Source organism: Eurypyga helias, unplaced genomic scaffold, assembly GCF_000690775.1.
Source record: "Eurypyga helias isolate BGI_N326 unplaced genomic scaffold, ASM69077v1 scaffold14440, whole genome shotgun sequence".
Lineage (NCBI taxonomy): Eukaryota > Metazoa > Chordata > Aves > Eurypygiformes > Eurypygidae > Eurypyga > Eurypyga helias.
In genome coordinates, this window is record NW_010225144.1 from 1 (window position 1) to 15,037 (window position 15,037).

Here is a 15,037-nt window from a genome sequence, read left to right on the forward strand (position 1 = left end):
CAGCGTAGCCGGGGCCTCCGCCCGTCTGAGCGAGGAGGGACCGGGTCCCTTTGTGAGAGGTGCGCTGCCTCCCCTGGCTGCTGGCCCGCAGGCAGCACCACCTTCGTGCCGGGCTTCCTGAAGCCGTCGGGGAGGTATGGCCGTTGTCGTTAAACCGTCGAAGCCCATTGATCACGCGGCTGAAGGCTTTCTCTTCATAAGCTGTTGTGGTTTTGTAACCTTGTTAGGCCTGTTCCTTCTCTTTTCCCTCTGATGGCTGCAGCCTTTCGTGTACACGTGTGACTGGTCCCATTTTCCAGTGCTTTGTTTTGTTTGTGTGTTTTTTTTTTTCTTGGTGATGATCAGGGCAAGCAGAAATTGGAACTGCTGCTTGAAAGAGGAATGAAATGTGTGCTTTGTTCTCACTCCATCACCATTTTACTCTTTTCGATTTTGCAGAGAGTTTTTTTTTTTTCTTCACTCTTTAATTGGTGCTTTAGAAGAACACCAGAGCATCCTTTTGGTGACTTTCTCTGATGAACCAGTGACAGCAGCTTTGCAGTTATATAGGATTACTACCTGGGGAAACAAGCAGTGAAATTTTGGAAGAGCAGTGTCTTATTTCAATAATTATTTTCACACTAATATCGTTATCCTTTTGTAGTGTCAGTTAAAAAAACCCCAAACCCCACACACCAAAAAAACCCCAACCAGATTAAAACATTCCCTAGGCTGAGAGTGCTGTACGTGGCTGTGCAGTGACTGCTGCTGGTTCCTCAGGTAAGGTAGACAAAAATCTGATCTTGCGTTGATAGCTTGGACAAAGAGGTCTGTATAGGTAAGCTCTATTCAGCTGAATAAACTACTTCTGAAGGGAAAACTAAGTCTGAGAAAGTTGAGCAACAAGTACGCTTTGTTGTTAGTTTTTCACAATTTTTACTTCGACCTCCCGTTTTACAGTAGGGCATACGTCTTCAGAAAGTATTTTTGTGTCAGCGCTCCTGCTGGGGTGTATTGTCAGGAAATATTTACATTAGGTTCATCCGCAGAACGTCTGTATTAGGCTCCTTGATGGATGTTGTTTGTGTTACAAAGCTGGTACGGCTGTCGTGGCTTCAGGATTTCTGCACACCTTCTCCTTCCAAACGTAAAAGTGAAATAAAGTTTGGAGAGTATGTGAAGACTGAAAGTCCTATGTGGCAGTTTCTGTGACTGCTGCTTCTTAGTTGACTTGCTTCTTTTTTTTTTTTTGGTGGTGGAAAATTGACCTGTTGGAAAGAGCTGCTCACTGTGTTGCCTTCATTAGGGAAACTTGTATTCTTTTATCTCCCTAACGCTGGAATTTCTCAATCGATCTGGCATGTGGCAGTGTCTGGTCTACTGCTATTTTTTTGTAACTGAACATAATGGCAGGTACTTGACTCACACTTCTGGGGTTTTTTTTTGTTCTACTAATGAAAATTCCTAAGCAGGTCAGGGTTGGTTTTTTTTCTTCTTCAGTAATACTTTCTGTTGTTGCTGATGCTACTAAAATACATGGAGAAAGGAATTCTATTTCAGGCCGTAGTATTTTGTATTTCATTCTCACTGAAAGCACTCACAGGCATAAAATTAAGCATGTGTAACTTTGGGGCTTTAGTGTTTAGTCTGCTAATCCCTGTTGGAAAGAACTCTTACCTATTACGCGTGGAATGTCCTGGTGCTTCAGTTTGCTCTATGCGGGCTTGTGGAACTGAGAGGGTATGGCACGTTTTCAGTGGGAGAAAGAACTGCAGAAGCTGGAAAAAAGGTTTTGAAGAACCTGCTTTCCTGGAAATTGCCACAAATGAGAATTCTGAGTACCCTGTCAGTTCTACCCCCACCCCTTCAGTTTAAGTAGGGTGGTGTGCTTTTAAAAAGCTAAGTGCCAGAGGAGTAAGGGAGCTGGAGTTTACTTTGAGACCTTTTATATTCCATCCGTGTAGATGCATGTTGTCCCAAAAAGCACTTCAGTGAAAGTTCTTGCAAGTAGTGATGAAGTCTAATTCCAAGATGAAGGTGCTTCTGGATATGTGTGAAGTTTTGCCTTAAAGAGAGAGTAATTAGCAAGTGTTTTGCTGCTTAACTTTGTGAACAAAACGTGTTAGTGTAGAAATAATAACTCAGTCAAATTTTTAAATTTTCTCACAATATGATAGGGAATTCTACTTAAAAAAAACAACCCACAGCTGCTTTTTACCAGCATTAAGATACTGTCCATGTATATATGCTTTTAAAATCAAAAGGTTAATAATCTGAACAGGAAATATAAAATAATCATGGAAATAACTTTCCAATGACATTGCATAATTTGCATGATTTAAAAATTTGGATTTTTGAGGTGTTGGGCAGAATCATGGTAGACAGTGTAGAGAATTTCTTTTATTCTTGAATTCACTCATTTCTTTATTGCCTTCTTTTTAAAGCAAATGTTAATCAGATATGCTCAGATTAATTAACATCTGCTCTGTTTTTGTGTCATTTTGTTTCAACTTAAGCAAGTTCTGTGTTAAGATTGTGGCTGGTTGAACAGAAGAAATCCCCCCCTCAAGCAAGCATGGTGATTTAATGGGAGGAAATTGACAGAAGAATTAGAGATATAGTGGGTGTGCTACAGCCAAGTTGTGGACATCAAGAAGAAAAAAAGGATATTTTTTTGGTTTTAAGTCGTACTTCTCCAGTGACTTGAGTTTTGGAAAAGCCATAGGATTTTATCACCACTGAATGCTCTTTGTGGGCAGGTTAGGCAAATAAGGCTTTTCAGAAAATCTTTTATTGCTCTTGAATGACAGGCAACTCTTATTTCCTTTTTTTTTTTGTTATTTTTAATAGCGTTGTTTATTTAGTGCATGTTCTGCGATGCAGCTTTATTAAAATGTTTCCCAGAGCAGTAAACAAATTGGAGTCTGAACAAACCTGCAGGACAGAAGCTCCACTTGAAATTTGAATCAGGTGTTTTTTAAGCTTTTAATTTCTGCAATCTTAAAATTTAGTCGTTTTCTTCCAATACACCTGTGCTGTTTGTCTACATAGGTGAAACTTGTTATCAGAACAAAGACAGAACTCCACATGGGTTGTCTTCCTTCACTCTGAGATGCCTCTTCCTGCCCTGTGCAGAATCCCATAGTCATCTCAGTTTAATAAAGCACTTGAAGACATACGTGATTTTCCATGTAAGCCATCTTGCTGAAGGAAGCATGCGTGATTCACATCTGTGCAAGCAGCTTGGGCATTACCTTAACTCTGAATGTGTCCTGTGCTTGCTTCTTGAAGCTTGTATGCAAAAATACTTCAGTTCATGCGTGTTCTAATGCTAGTTACCTGAATCTGATCAACTTTGATCATTTATTTGGAAAAAAAGGGGATGGGGTGGGATTGGGGAGTCTGTTTAGCTATTTTATTCAGTCTGTTGTTCAGTGGCAATCTTCGCCTCTGTGGAAAGGAAGGCACATTGCTTTCCATGTATTTTGAGGTGCAGGCATGACTATTTGCTTATGCTGGTGAGTTCTTTATTCACTTGGAGAGTGCTGTGATCATTGTGTGGTTTCTGATGACCAGTCTTGGGAAAGAAGACTTTTCCTTTTCTGGAAGTCAGTGTTTGTTTTGTGTTTGGTTCTCTGTGTGTGTGTTTGGGTTTTTTTGTGGGTTGTTGTGGTGTTGGTTTTTTTTTTTTTTTAATCAAGTTTTATAAATTCTAGGTTCTTCTGGACCATGTCAGCTGGGAAGACTGTTCTTTTTGAAAACAAATTCCACTTCCTTTCTTTTCATATCTGATCAGAGTGACTACAGAACCCTCCCTCAAGAGGCGTATTTTCAAGCCTCAGTGAGAAGATTAACTTGTACTTTCAAAAAGTTTATTGCTGAAGCTTCCCCCCCCCCCCTTTTTTTTTTTCTTAATTCACAGCAGCATCATTGAGAAATACATGAAGGTTGCTGATGTTGGTAACTTTTAAAGTATGTATGTCTTCAAGAAGGCAGAACTTACAAGTTGCATTTCATACAGAAGCTTATTACCTGTACTGTTGATACAGAGAGGAACAGCTGATTAAGAGATGGGGTATATTTTTACTATAGAGTGACAGAACACAGCATGAAGCAAAGATTATTTATCTTCTCTTGTGAGTTTCAGGGAAAGTTGGTACATTTCTGTCAAAGCAGTCCTTAAAAGTGTAATCTTGTCCTTTCTCATAAACGAGTTGTCATTAAATTGACAGTTTTATCCAGTGAATGTAGGCTGCTGCTAAATTTCTGTTTCTTTTTTGACTGCCTTTATTTTTCTGTCCCCTTACAAAGTTGAACTTCATTTACTTTTTGAGTTTGGGCAGGAGCTTTTAGCAGGATTTTTGCAATGTCTGAACTATCATTTTGCTGGCTTAATGGTATTGCTGGACTACTTGTTGTCTTGTCCTTTTTCACCCCATGTGTATTTCTTGACAAAGGCAAATGAATTTCAACTGAAATATGTGTGACTTAATGATTTTTTTAATTTCCTATTCCACTTCCCATACTTGACTATGGAAAGCCCAATTTAAGCTTATTCCATTCTTTTTATTTAGATTTTCACTTCATAATTTGATTGCGTTTATGCCGTACTCTGAAATGGTAAGGTGTGAGGTGAGGCAAGGCATAACAAAAGTTCAGGGCAGGAAGAGTGGTGTAAAATAAAGAAAATCTTGTCTTCCCTCACCCCATTCTTTTTCATACCCACTCATGATAGGTGGAAAACTGGAAGAGTACTTCTTAAAGACTTTTGCAATTCTGCTTTGTGTAGAAGTGTTTCAAATGCTTTTAAAATAGTAATTATATTGGAAAGTGACATTTTTTCTGAAGGATGCAAGGAAGATGAACGGTCGCTATAACTTGCATCAGTTATGTAGTTTACACAGTTGTATGAGTATGGATGAAGTGCATTGACATGACTGACATCTTGCTCAGCTGGATTGTCTACAGTTGTGGATAGTTGTTCAGTGACTGGGTTTATGTGATAGTGAGAGTAGTGTTGGGGGCAGGGGAAGAGTATCCTTTTCATACCATTTTAGGTTGTTCCTTTTGGGGAGAGAGGAGGTAGAAAGGATGAAAAATGCTCTTCAGTGCTCTCTTTCAGTGCTTCTAGCTGGGCATTTTCGTACCCAGAGAATCAGTAACTGAAGCTGCAGTCTTTACATTTTACGTTTACCTACAGTAATTTCTTTGGCTCCCGGTTCCACTTCTTGGTGAATCATTAATCACATTTCCTGGTATGTACTTGAGGAAGCCACCATATCTTATTCTGAGGAAGCACAGTCCTGCAATTGAGATTTTTTTAATTATTATTTTTTAGGTGGGGCCTTTGGGTGTCTCTTTTTTTGGTGGGTTTTGTTTGCGGTTGGTTGATTGGTTCACTTGGTGGTTTGGTTTTTTTTTTATTATTATCCTGGGAAAAGTGTTATTGGTAGGTGTAGCATTTGTTTTGAAAGGGAAGTCTGATCTGAAGAATATGAGGAAATTAGGTCCTATAGGTGACAGTGATAGCAAGTCTAGATAGTTTGATGTGGTCGCAGTGAGTCTTTGCCTGTAGGTTTGCAAGGGTGAAAGTAGTGATTGGACAGTTGCAGAATGCAATAAAATGCATAGGTTTTATAAGATAGTTTTGGGGTGAGAAGCTGAGTGTAAGAAATGCAGTTTTATCTGTGGCCCTTAAATGACCGAGGCTCTTTAGAACTGAAAGATAAGAAAATATTGAGGATCCAGAGAGAGATTTTAGCCTTTTCTCTCTTAAGCATCGTTTAAATATGATTTGTCTGTGATAATGATGGAGCTAGGATCAGAATGTATAGATTGGTTAAAGACTGGTACGGAATCGAGAGATTGTAATGCTTTGGATAAGAGGTGCCTATTTTATCCCATTAAAGATGACATACTAAGAAAGAAAGTTAAATATTTAATTTTCTTGTTCATATCGTAAAATGGATGTGAATGGTTTATGCAGAACAGTTGGGTCTGTCTGTGATACAGACTAGGTTACAGCTTGCTAATTATTTCCTTAAAGTAAGAAGTAGAGTAGGAAAAAAGATCTTTAAAATCGCCTTTTGACTCACTGAAGCTCTGAATCTCTTAATCCTTGCCTGTAGTCTTGCTGATATAAATCTTACTAGGTACTTTTTCAGTGTCATCTGTAAGTCCTTAAACTCTTGCAGATCATTGTGATTCCCTTAGTCTTTCCTTCTGAAGCACTGTAGGAGATATAACTAGGTGATCTATGTTGCATCAGAAGATGAGATGTAATTGCCTGCCAATGACAGACGCAGTGTGCAACTGCTAACAGGTAATCTCTCTTTAGCTGCAGTTTACATCTACGGTTACTTTGAGGAAGTTTGGAATGTGTAAGAACCTATGCTGTCACCTGTGTCACTCCAATTGTGTGTTTGTGAGTGCAGCCTCTAAAGGGTTTAAAAAGATAGTTCCTAAAAGACTTCACCTACGTGAAACCTTGTAACGTTTGCGTTTGGCAACTTCATGAAGATTCATTGTGGTAACTGCTACTATTAGAAACTTTATGGGTGGTGTAATAAGATGTTTCAGTTGAATAGCTAAGGACGCCAAGCTAACTTATACATTGCATGAGTGTGTTTGGGTCCTTGGTATTTGATTATGCAGAATCCTCCTAGATTGTGCAGTATCTGGGTTCTGGTGTGGGTTTTTTGTTTTGTTCAAGTTTCCAAAGTTCTGTTGTTCAAGAATTTATCTTTCAAATGCAAAAAGTATGGACAACACAGTATCCTCATGAAGGAGTGACTGAGGAGAGTGAATTCTTTGTCTCTTTATTGGAGGATGTTTTCTAAATCTGAGTCATGTCACATGGAATATTTTTTTCTATATTGCTGATCACCTCTATTAGGGAGGGAAATAATTCCTAGAGAAATTGGTACTTGTTGCAGGGGATGAAGTGTAAAGGGTACAAAAATACAGGTGAGGTAATTAAGGCATGTTAGTGGTTCTAAAAAGAAATTTATTTTTTATAATGAAGTGTATTTCACATGTAAAAATAAAACCACCAAAATAAGATCTGGTAATATTAAAGTACACATACATAGTTTTATTTCAGTGAAAGTCATGTAGCTAGATCAGCAGAGAGCCAGCTTAATGAGGGTAACTTGTAATGTAGACGTGATTTTTATGGTCCACGAGCACAGCCAAGCTTCAAATTTGGCCTTCCTAAGTTTGGCAAACCTATCATCCCAATAGGTGACATTATCCATGTGTCCCTTACCCTTTTTACTGAGGTAAAGGGGAAGGGTAGTGAGCTGAAAGGCTTGTTAGTGGTCTCTCAGGTTCCATTTCTGGTGGATTTATTGTTGTGAAATGGGAAAGCAGCATCCTTTGAAAATAACCACCCCAGAGTACTAAAAAAGCTGCAAAAGAAAATGCAAATCTTGATATAGGCAGAGGAAGAAAAAAATTGAGAAAAATATTGTGAGGACAGGCAGGAGGAGAAATTATGCAAATCATATGAAATGTAACACATAGGGGAGGGGACCTTGCTGTGAACATCTCTCTGAAGTTTCAGATGTATGTAGCGTACTTTTCTGTAGGGTGTTTTATAGCTGAGCTCCCTAGAAGTGCTGTGCACTACAGAATGTGAGGAAATCCTAACCAACTCTTTGTTTGCTTGTTTTCCTAGTTTTATTCTTGTGCATTATCATGCAAGACAAACCCTCTCCTGTCTTTACTTTTAAGATTGCTTTGAACTGTACTGTTTTTTTAATATGGATTACATTGTATGCAAGGAAAACAGGATGACAATGAGGAAGAAAAAGTAGAAAGAAACATAATTTGTCTTGCATATATATGTGCATGTATTGTGTGTAAGTATGTGCATAAATAGGTTTTGACTGGAAAACTTGAGCCATTTTGTTGAATGAGAGTGTCTTGGTAGTAACATCTAGGAGTAGAATTTGGGGTATTCAATACTGAGAAGTACATAGTTGTTATTTTAGGGGGAAATCACAGTTACTGATATCAATACTTTAATATATTTGTGCTAATTAGTTTTTAGTGTATCTGTATCTTACAAAAATACCTGAAAGGGGAGGAGGGTAGCTTTGAAAATACAGTAAAGCACCGAGATCTCAGTAAGCTCATTGTTAGAACGTAGACACTTATACAGTTTTAAAGATTTTTTTTTTTTAAGTTGTTTTATAAAATAGTTTCTTGCACTTTACCTGCTGGTTTTTCAATTTGGTAGATAACATCTGAACTCCAGCAGAGTTTTATAATCCCCACGTGCTTAAATATACTAAATGTTCTTTTTCCATTAAGGTTAATGTTCGTGAAGAAATTGAAGAGTTTTTTCCAAGAATGTGGAAGATAAATCAAGATAAAAGAAGGCTAATGAAAAGTATTAAAGATCAGAAAATTAAAATTGAATGGGGGAAAAAATTGAACAGAAGATTGGTCAGATAGAAGCACTTGAATGTTTTTTTAAGGCTATAATGAATTGTTTGAATTGGGGAAGAATACACGAAGTATGAAAAATGAAAAACTCAATGAAGAATGAAGAAAAGTAGAAAGCAAGAGTGAAGTAGAATTAAAAGAATCTGGAAGAATGAATGGGTCCTAGGTTAAGTAAATGTATGGTTTATGTTCCAGTGTCTGTATGATCAAGTTGTAGATGAATTTGCATGATTACCTAGTTAATAGAGAATTGGTGATCTGGTTCAAGCAGGGACCTATTTGAGGAAAGCATACAATATTAACAGTGGGTTAGCAAAATGAAATTTGTTTTGGAGGGTATTGCCTAACCATTTGTTTTTCAGGAGCAATCAATATAATAGAATTACTGTACTTTAAACGTTAGGAGTTAGGCATTTGTACAACCAATACCATTTTTAATACTGTCTTTTTTGTTAGGAGTCTCGCTCCCAGTCAAAATCCCCAGCTGGGAGTCCTGCTCGTGTAAAATCGGAGAGCAGGTCAGGATCTCGCAGTCCATCGAGGGCTTCCAAACATTCTGAATCGCACTCTAGGTCAAGATCAAAATCGAGGTATGTACAGGAAGTTATTCATGTTAATTCAGTGTTACTGCTTACGCATGTTCTTTTGCTACATCAGTGAGGTTTTTTTTCACCCCTTGTTACGAAAACTAAACGTGCTGGGGTGTATTAAGAGGACGGTGTTTATTTACATGTTAGTGGTTATACAGGTGGACAAAGTTGGGGAAAGAATCCATGAGTAATAAAGCATGGGTATGTGTAGAGAAAGTAACATAAATAGATGTAATGTAGAAATCACAGTTAAAATTTGTAGGTTTATCTCTTCTAGAAGAGAGAAAATGGATTGTATCTCAGTTCAGAAGGAATTACATCTCACTTCTGTAAAAGCTTATGCCTTCTTTCCCCAAAATCTTTTGAGGGGGAACTCTAGTGTAGACCTTGCTTGGAGGGTGTGTGTGGAAATTAAGGGAGAACTGCAGCAGAGGTAGTCTGGGTTAGATAACTAAGGAGTGAGCCCTGTAACCGTTGGAAATGTTGGCAGATGCTACTTGGGGAAGTCCTTGACATTCCTTCATTGGAGGCTTTAAAAACAAAATCCGAAAATTGCAGCTTGAATTGAGCATGCATAGCTTCTTGATATATGGGAGCTTAAGGATTTTTTTTTTTTATGCTGTACATGTATTTTTCTGTCCTTTTTCTATCTACCCCCAAGTGTTTGTGTGCAGAGACAAAGTTTTAGAGCTCTGAGAGAGCTTGCTCAGAATAGAGGAGGAATGTCTGTTTTTTCTCTAAATATGTCATAAAACTTCTGGCTGATCCTACCTATGTTCTTGTCTCTTGACTAGTGTGATGGTTCAAGAGAAAATCGGGAGAGCTACCAAATCCTTCTCTCATCTATGGAGAGAGAAACCAGCATTTGTAACCCTGGAGGGGGAAGAGGAGAGTTGCATAGTATTACGTTGTTCCTCCTCCCCAGTTCTTGGGAGAGATCAGTAATCAATCTTCCCGATTTATGCACTTCATACTCGTGCAGTCTCAATTCCCAAAATTCAACAACATTATAGCTTCTCTTCTTACAACATTTAGCCAGAAAACTACCTGTTGTTAGGACATGACTGTATGAAATTATACAGCTTTGATGGGATGATGCCAGTTCAAAACTGAGCTTATCGCTGGCTAGATTTCTGCAAAGAAATGCTTGAGGAGTTAAGCAGGTTATTTTTGGTCTCGAATCATTTTCAGTTCTAGGTGAACTTCATTTGTAGATACTGCAGCACTTCCAGATCTTTCCATTTTTCAGCCAAGACAGTATTTTACAGTGTGGCCTGTCTGGTTTCTGTATCATTGTGTAAGTGTTAGTTACATGTCCAGCCAAGCTGATGTAAGTTTAAACTTTGAACTTTTTGTCGGGAATATAATCCTCATTGTATGTCAAAAGTTAAAAATCATGCTCCCAAGTGGGTTATTAGAGATTCACGCAATCTTTAGACGCACAAAGTGGAAGAAACTTGACTATTTTAGTTGTAGAGAGATTCTGGAAAACTAGGAAATGTGAGGCTTAGAATTCAGTATATTATGTGCATATGACCTAACTAAAAGCTTTCTCTTTGTTGAAGATCCAGGTCCAGAAGACATTCGCACAGACGTTACACTCGTTCCAGATCCCATTCCCATTCTCATTCCCATAGGAGACGTTCTCGAAGCAGATCGTACACACCAGAATACCGTCGTCGAAGGAGCCGTAGCCATTCTCCCATGTCCAACAGGAGGAGGCACACTGGCAGCAGAGTATGTCATGTTCATCAAGGCTGAGTATCCACAAAACTTGACACTTTTGTCAGTGTAGTCCAGGTTACCTGTAGGCTGGATTTGACCTTCTATCTTGTCACTGGAGGTTACGGGAATTGGGAGGGGGTGCAGCAAGCTTTGCCCTTACAGCTGGGCGCTTTGTTGGGCCTGCAACTGGCAAGGCAGTTGTGGAAACTTTCGGAAAAACTATACCATTTCAAGGTAGTGTGTGCAGATGGGGTGACATCTGTTTTTATCTGCTCTAGAAGTTGAACCCTTCTGGGCTTTTTTGTTATAGTTTCAATTATATGTGCCCTTCACAAACAAGACCTTTTGTGTACACCCTTGCTTATAAAAGCCAAACTGAAAGTACTGATAAGATTGACTAGAGGACCCAAAGTAGAAAATTCTCACGTGTTTATTTGCTTATAACATGCAGTATGTTACGTTGAAGGTTGCTTAGGATTTTGTACCTCTGGGTAATGAATTTGAAGAAATAAACCCATGTGTTACTAGATAATGTGTAAATTCTTAATACCCTAGAAAAATTGACAGTTATGAGAAGGGACCAGTAAGCCTCTCAAAATTTAAATGAGAAGCAATTCATTATTTCTGTATGGACAGGAGGAAGTATAGGTACACCAACCAGCACTGGAGGTACTGATCATATGTCATTCTGAGATGTTCTTCCCAATGGCCTCCTTTATAATCCATTGCAGTGCCTTAGCTTCTGGTTCCACATTTCTTCAGGCTGATCCAAATGAGTGCTGTTACACACAGGTCTCTTCCTTGATGAGGGCCGTGGTACTTTTCTCATCCTTTAAGTTGCTCCAAAATTTTTACGAGTCCTGCCAAAAAGAGTATAGATTTTTTGCAGGCCTAGCTTGGTGAAGCAGCTCACCAGGAGCAGATGATACCAGTGTGAGGGAGAAGACAAGAGTGTGTGTGGAAAAGGGCAAGGCTACCACAGTGCTAATGTAGAGCGGCTTAAGCTGTTGTGAAGCAACATTCATAAACTATTTGTGGATTGTTTGCCAGTGTGTAATCACGGTGTAGTAAATACGAATCTAAAGTCCTGAGAAATTGACAGGCATAACTGAACTTCAAAGAGGTTAGCAGGTTTCTGATGAAAGATGAATGATCCACTTTACTACTTCAGGAAATATTAGAATATTTTGCTCTGTGAAGAAGCCTTTTTGCCTTGGAAATGACTGCGAGACCCGAAACTTGTTTTTGGAGTGAATGTCACATTAATTCTGAGGAGTAGTTCTAGGAGCATCAGAATGAAACTCTAATCATTGAGATGTGTATCCCTTAAGTAACAAGACCCTAAAGACACCCAGAAAATTGGTAGCAATTTTCCCACTTCTGACCTTGTAGAGAGAGCTTGCAGACTCTGCTGATAGGAGGCATTACCAAAACCTGATGTAGAAGCTGTCTCCTTGTCCTCTGCAGTCATTAGTCCTTCTAGTGATGATCGGTTAGGGTGCACCGGCTGATTCTCGGTACTTCTCCTGCCTTAAAAAAGACAACAGGGTTTAAGCGCAAGGGCGGAGTGAAAAAGGACAACGCTGACAACGTACTGTGTGGAGGGACTTGTACGAACAGTGGTTTAATAGACTGGGAGATTTCATTAGGCTTAGAAGAGTTTCAGTAATAAAAGGAGTATAGCTGTTAATGTCACTGAATTGTCAGGTAGATTGAAATGGAGTAAAAAAACCTAAAGCTGTATAATTAAAACTTTCAAATGACAAACTACCAGTTTTTCTTGTGCTTTTAATCAATAGTAAGGAACTGTAGAAGACTTAGTCTTAAAACAAAAGTTTGAACTTTGCAAATGTAAAGAAAGAAATTTCAAATATATGAGTAGTTTGGGAATCTTATTTTCACAATGGAATCTGAACAAAAGCTCTGAAGAGAACACGACAAGATCTAAACCTGTTCAATCTTTGAATCAGGTTGAAAGGCAAGCTCTGAGGCATAAATGACTGTTACCAGTGGATTTGAAAGTCTGAAATACAAATTTCAACTATGTCGATTTGCAGTTACTGTTTTAGCAGATACATGAAACCCCTATGCCTGTTGCTGCTATGTCGACTTGCAGTTACTGTTTTAGCAGAAACATGAAACCCCTATGCCTGTTGCTGCCTTTCTAAATTGCTGCCTCTAGCGTAACAGGTGCCAGAAGCTTAACAGAAGTACTCATTTTGATCAAAATACTTCCTACGGAGGAATTGGCATTAGATGAACTTCCTGGCATGTGGAGAAACTTTGAACCTAAAAGACAAATGAATTACAGTAGCTTGTACTATTTCGTTTGACTTCTGGTTGAAGTGCAGTATATTAAGTAGCTCTGTACCCCACATCGCTTGGGTATGAACCAAGTCTTGCTGTAGAAGCGTGCCTGCTTTTGGGTTACAGTCTCGCAGAACTGGTCTTCAGCACTTGTTGCTGTCTGTGTGAAAGAAGCTGGTGATTTTCATCCAGCTTACGAGTGGACAGAGAGAAACTTTCGGTATAGTTGGGTAAGAGATGTGGTGGTGCTGGGGAGTTTTAGTAGAAGCTAAATTGTGGTTCAGCTGTCTGTGCTTAGGAGCTCAAATGCATTTAGTGTGTGCAAACGGAGGCAACATGCACTCTTCAGTACCAGTGGTGAAATAATTGACAAATTCTGATACAGGAATGTACAACTTGTTTTTTAACTTGAACGTTTGTCTTGCCAGGCTAATCCAGATCCCAATACATGCCTTGGAGTGTTTGGTCTCAGTTTGTATACTACCGAGAGAGATTTGCGTGAAGTCTTCTCCCGTTATGGACCTTTGACTGGTGTCAATGTTGTTTATGATCAACGGACTGGACGATCAAGAGGATTTGCTTTCGTTTATTTTGAGAGAATTGATGATTCTAAAGAGGTAAATGCGTGCTTTGCTACTTTTAATGGGTGTGCTCCTTGTGCGTTGTCTTCATGGGTATCTTGGCGGGGGCGGGCAAGGTTTGAAGGGACAGGACACAATTTTTTGGGTGTATACACTAGCAGGTTCTCCCATGTGAGGTGAGATGAATTTAAAATATTTTGTTCAAAACACCGTGGCACTCTTAAACGGATGAAGCATTTTAGGTCAGTGTTTTAGATGCTTGGGCTCATTTTGAGTATGAGCTGTCTGTATTGAATCACTGATGAGCCCTGTGCTTTGGTTTTAGTCTGTTGCTTCAAAACAAAAGGAAACCCGTAGCAGGCATAGAAGCCTCCTAGTATTTTTGAAATATTTTGAAAAAACTTTTCAAAAGAGTTTTCTCTGTTATCAAAATTCTGAATATTCTATTTACATCCATTTTCTTCTCTAAAAGCATGTTGTCATGCATTTGAAAAATAGTGGGGTTTGTGCCTTGGTCAGTGACTTTGCTAATTATATGGATGGGTGTTAACAGCTGGACTGAGTTGTTAGTGTAATTGGTCTGTGAGGAAGGAATCAGAGGGGTGTGAACCTGTATTATGGTTCACCACAGTAAGCAGTACTTTTTTATCTGTGCAAGGATGCTCTGAGCTTTACTGCCTTTACTGAAATTTGTAGATTAAATTGCTGTTAAAAGTAAACACACCCTTTTTTCAACTTTGTTTTTTCCTTAAGCCTTCACTATGGGTTACCTCTTTCTTTTGGGTGAACTGAGTCACACTTCAACCATCTCGTTTATGGAGTAATAGTCTTGGGCAGATGTTTCAGATTAGCTGTTTCATTCTGTTTAGATAAGTATATTCATAATGATTGGATCTGACTTTTCTCACTTGGCATTGAAGGGACAGAAGGTAACAGCTGTGGAACCTGCTATCAGTAGCAAAAAAATGAAAACTCTGATGCTAGTTGATATTTTAAAGCTGGGGGGAGGGGAAATGTTCCATGGATAACTTGGTTGGACTAGGCTCAGTCGATCTTGGACAGGTTTCTGGTATGATGCAGCCGAGAATCTGTTTATGGGAAGGGAAGGGTTCGTGCAGGTTATAAGGGTAAGCAAAAGGACGCAAAACTTCCCTCAGTGTCTCGTGTGTATTGTCCCACTGTCACTTGGACTGGTTGAGGGGGGAGTTAATGGGGTGGATAGCTGTGTGTCTGTCCTTAGTGGCCTACTGTCAAATTTATCCTTGTATTTCTTTGCACTGAGTTCAGTGGGATTTTGAAAATGTGACTATTTTGTAGAACATTAAACATTCAAAGTACTTGCACAGTATTTCTTGTCCTACTCATGTGCCAGTCTTTTTTATTTTACAGCTTCGTATGTCTTCA

The 15,037-nt window shown here is 38.9% G+C and overlaps 1 protein-coding gene across 1 annotated transcript in view; it reads left to right on the plus strand.

Annotated features, from left to right (window-relative positions):
* The first annotated feature begins 8,486 nt into the window (after positions 1-8,486).
* The window catches only part of TRA2A (transformer 2 alpha homolog (Drosophila)), a 16,006-nt gene continuing 9,455 nt past the window's right edge, over positions 8,487-15,037 (plus strand). The window contains 3 exon segments of the mRNA XM_010148308.1: positions 8,487-9,020; positions 10,586-10,757; positions 13,481-13,669. Of these exon segments, the coding sequence (XP_010146610.1) occupies positions 10,725-10,757; positions 13,481-13,669 (222 nt within the window). The 5' untranslated portion in view covers positions 8,487-9,020; positions 10,586-10,724.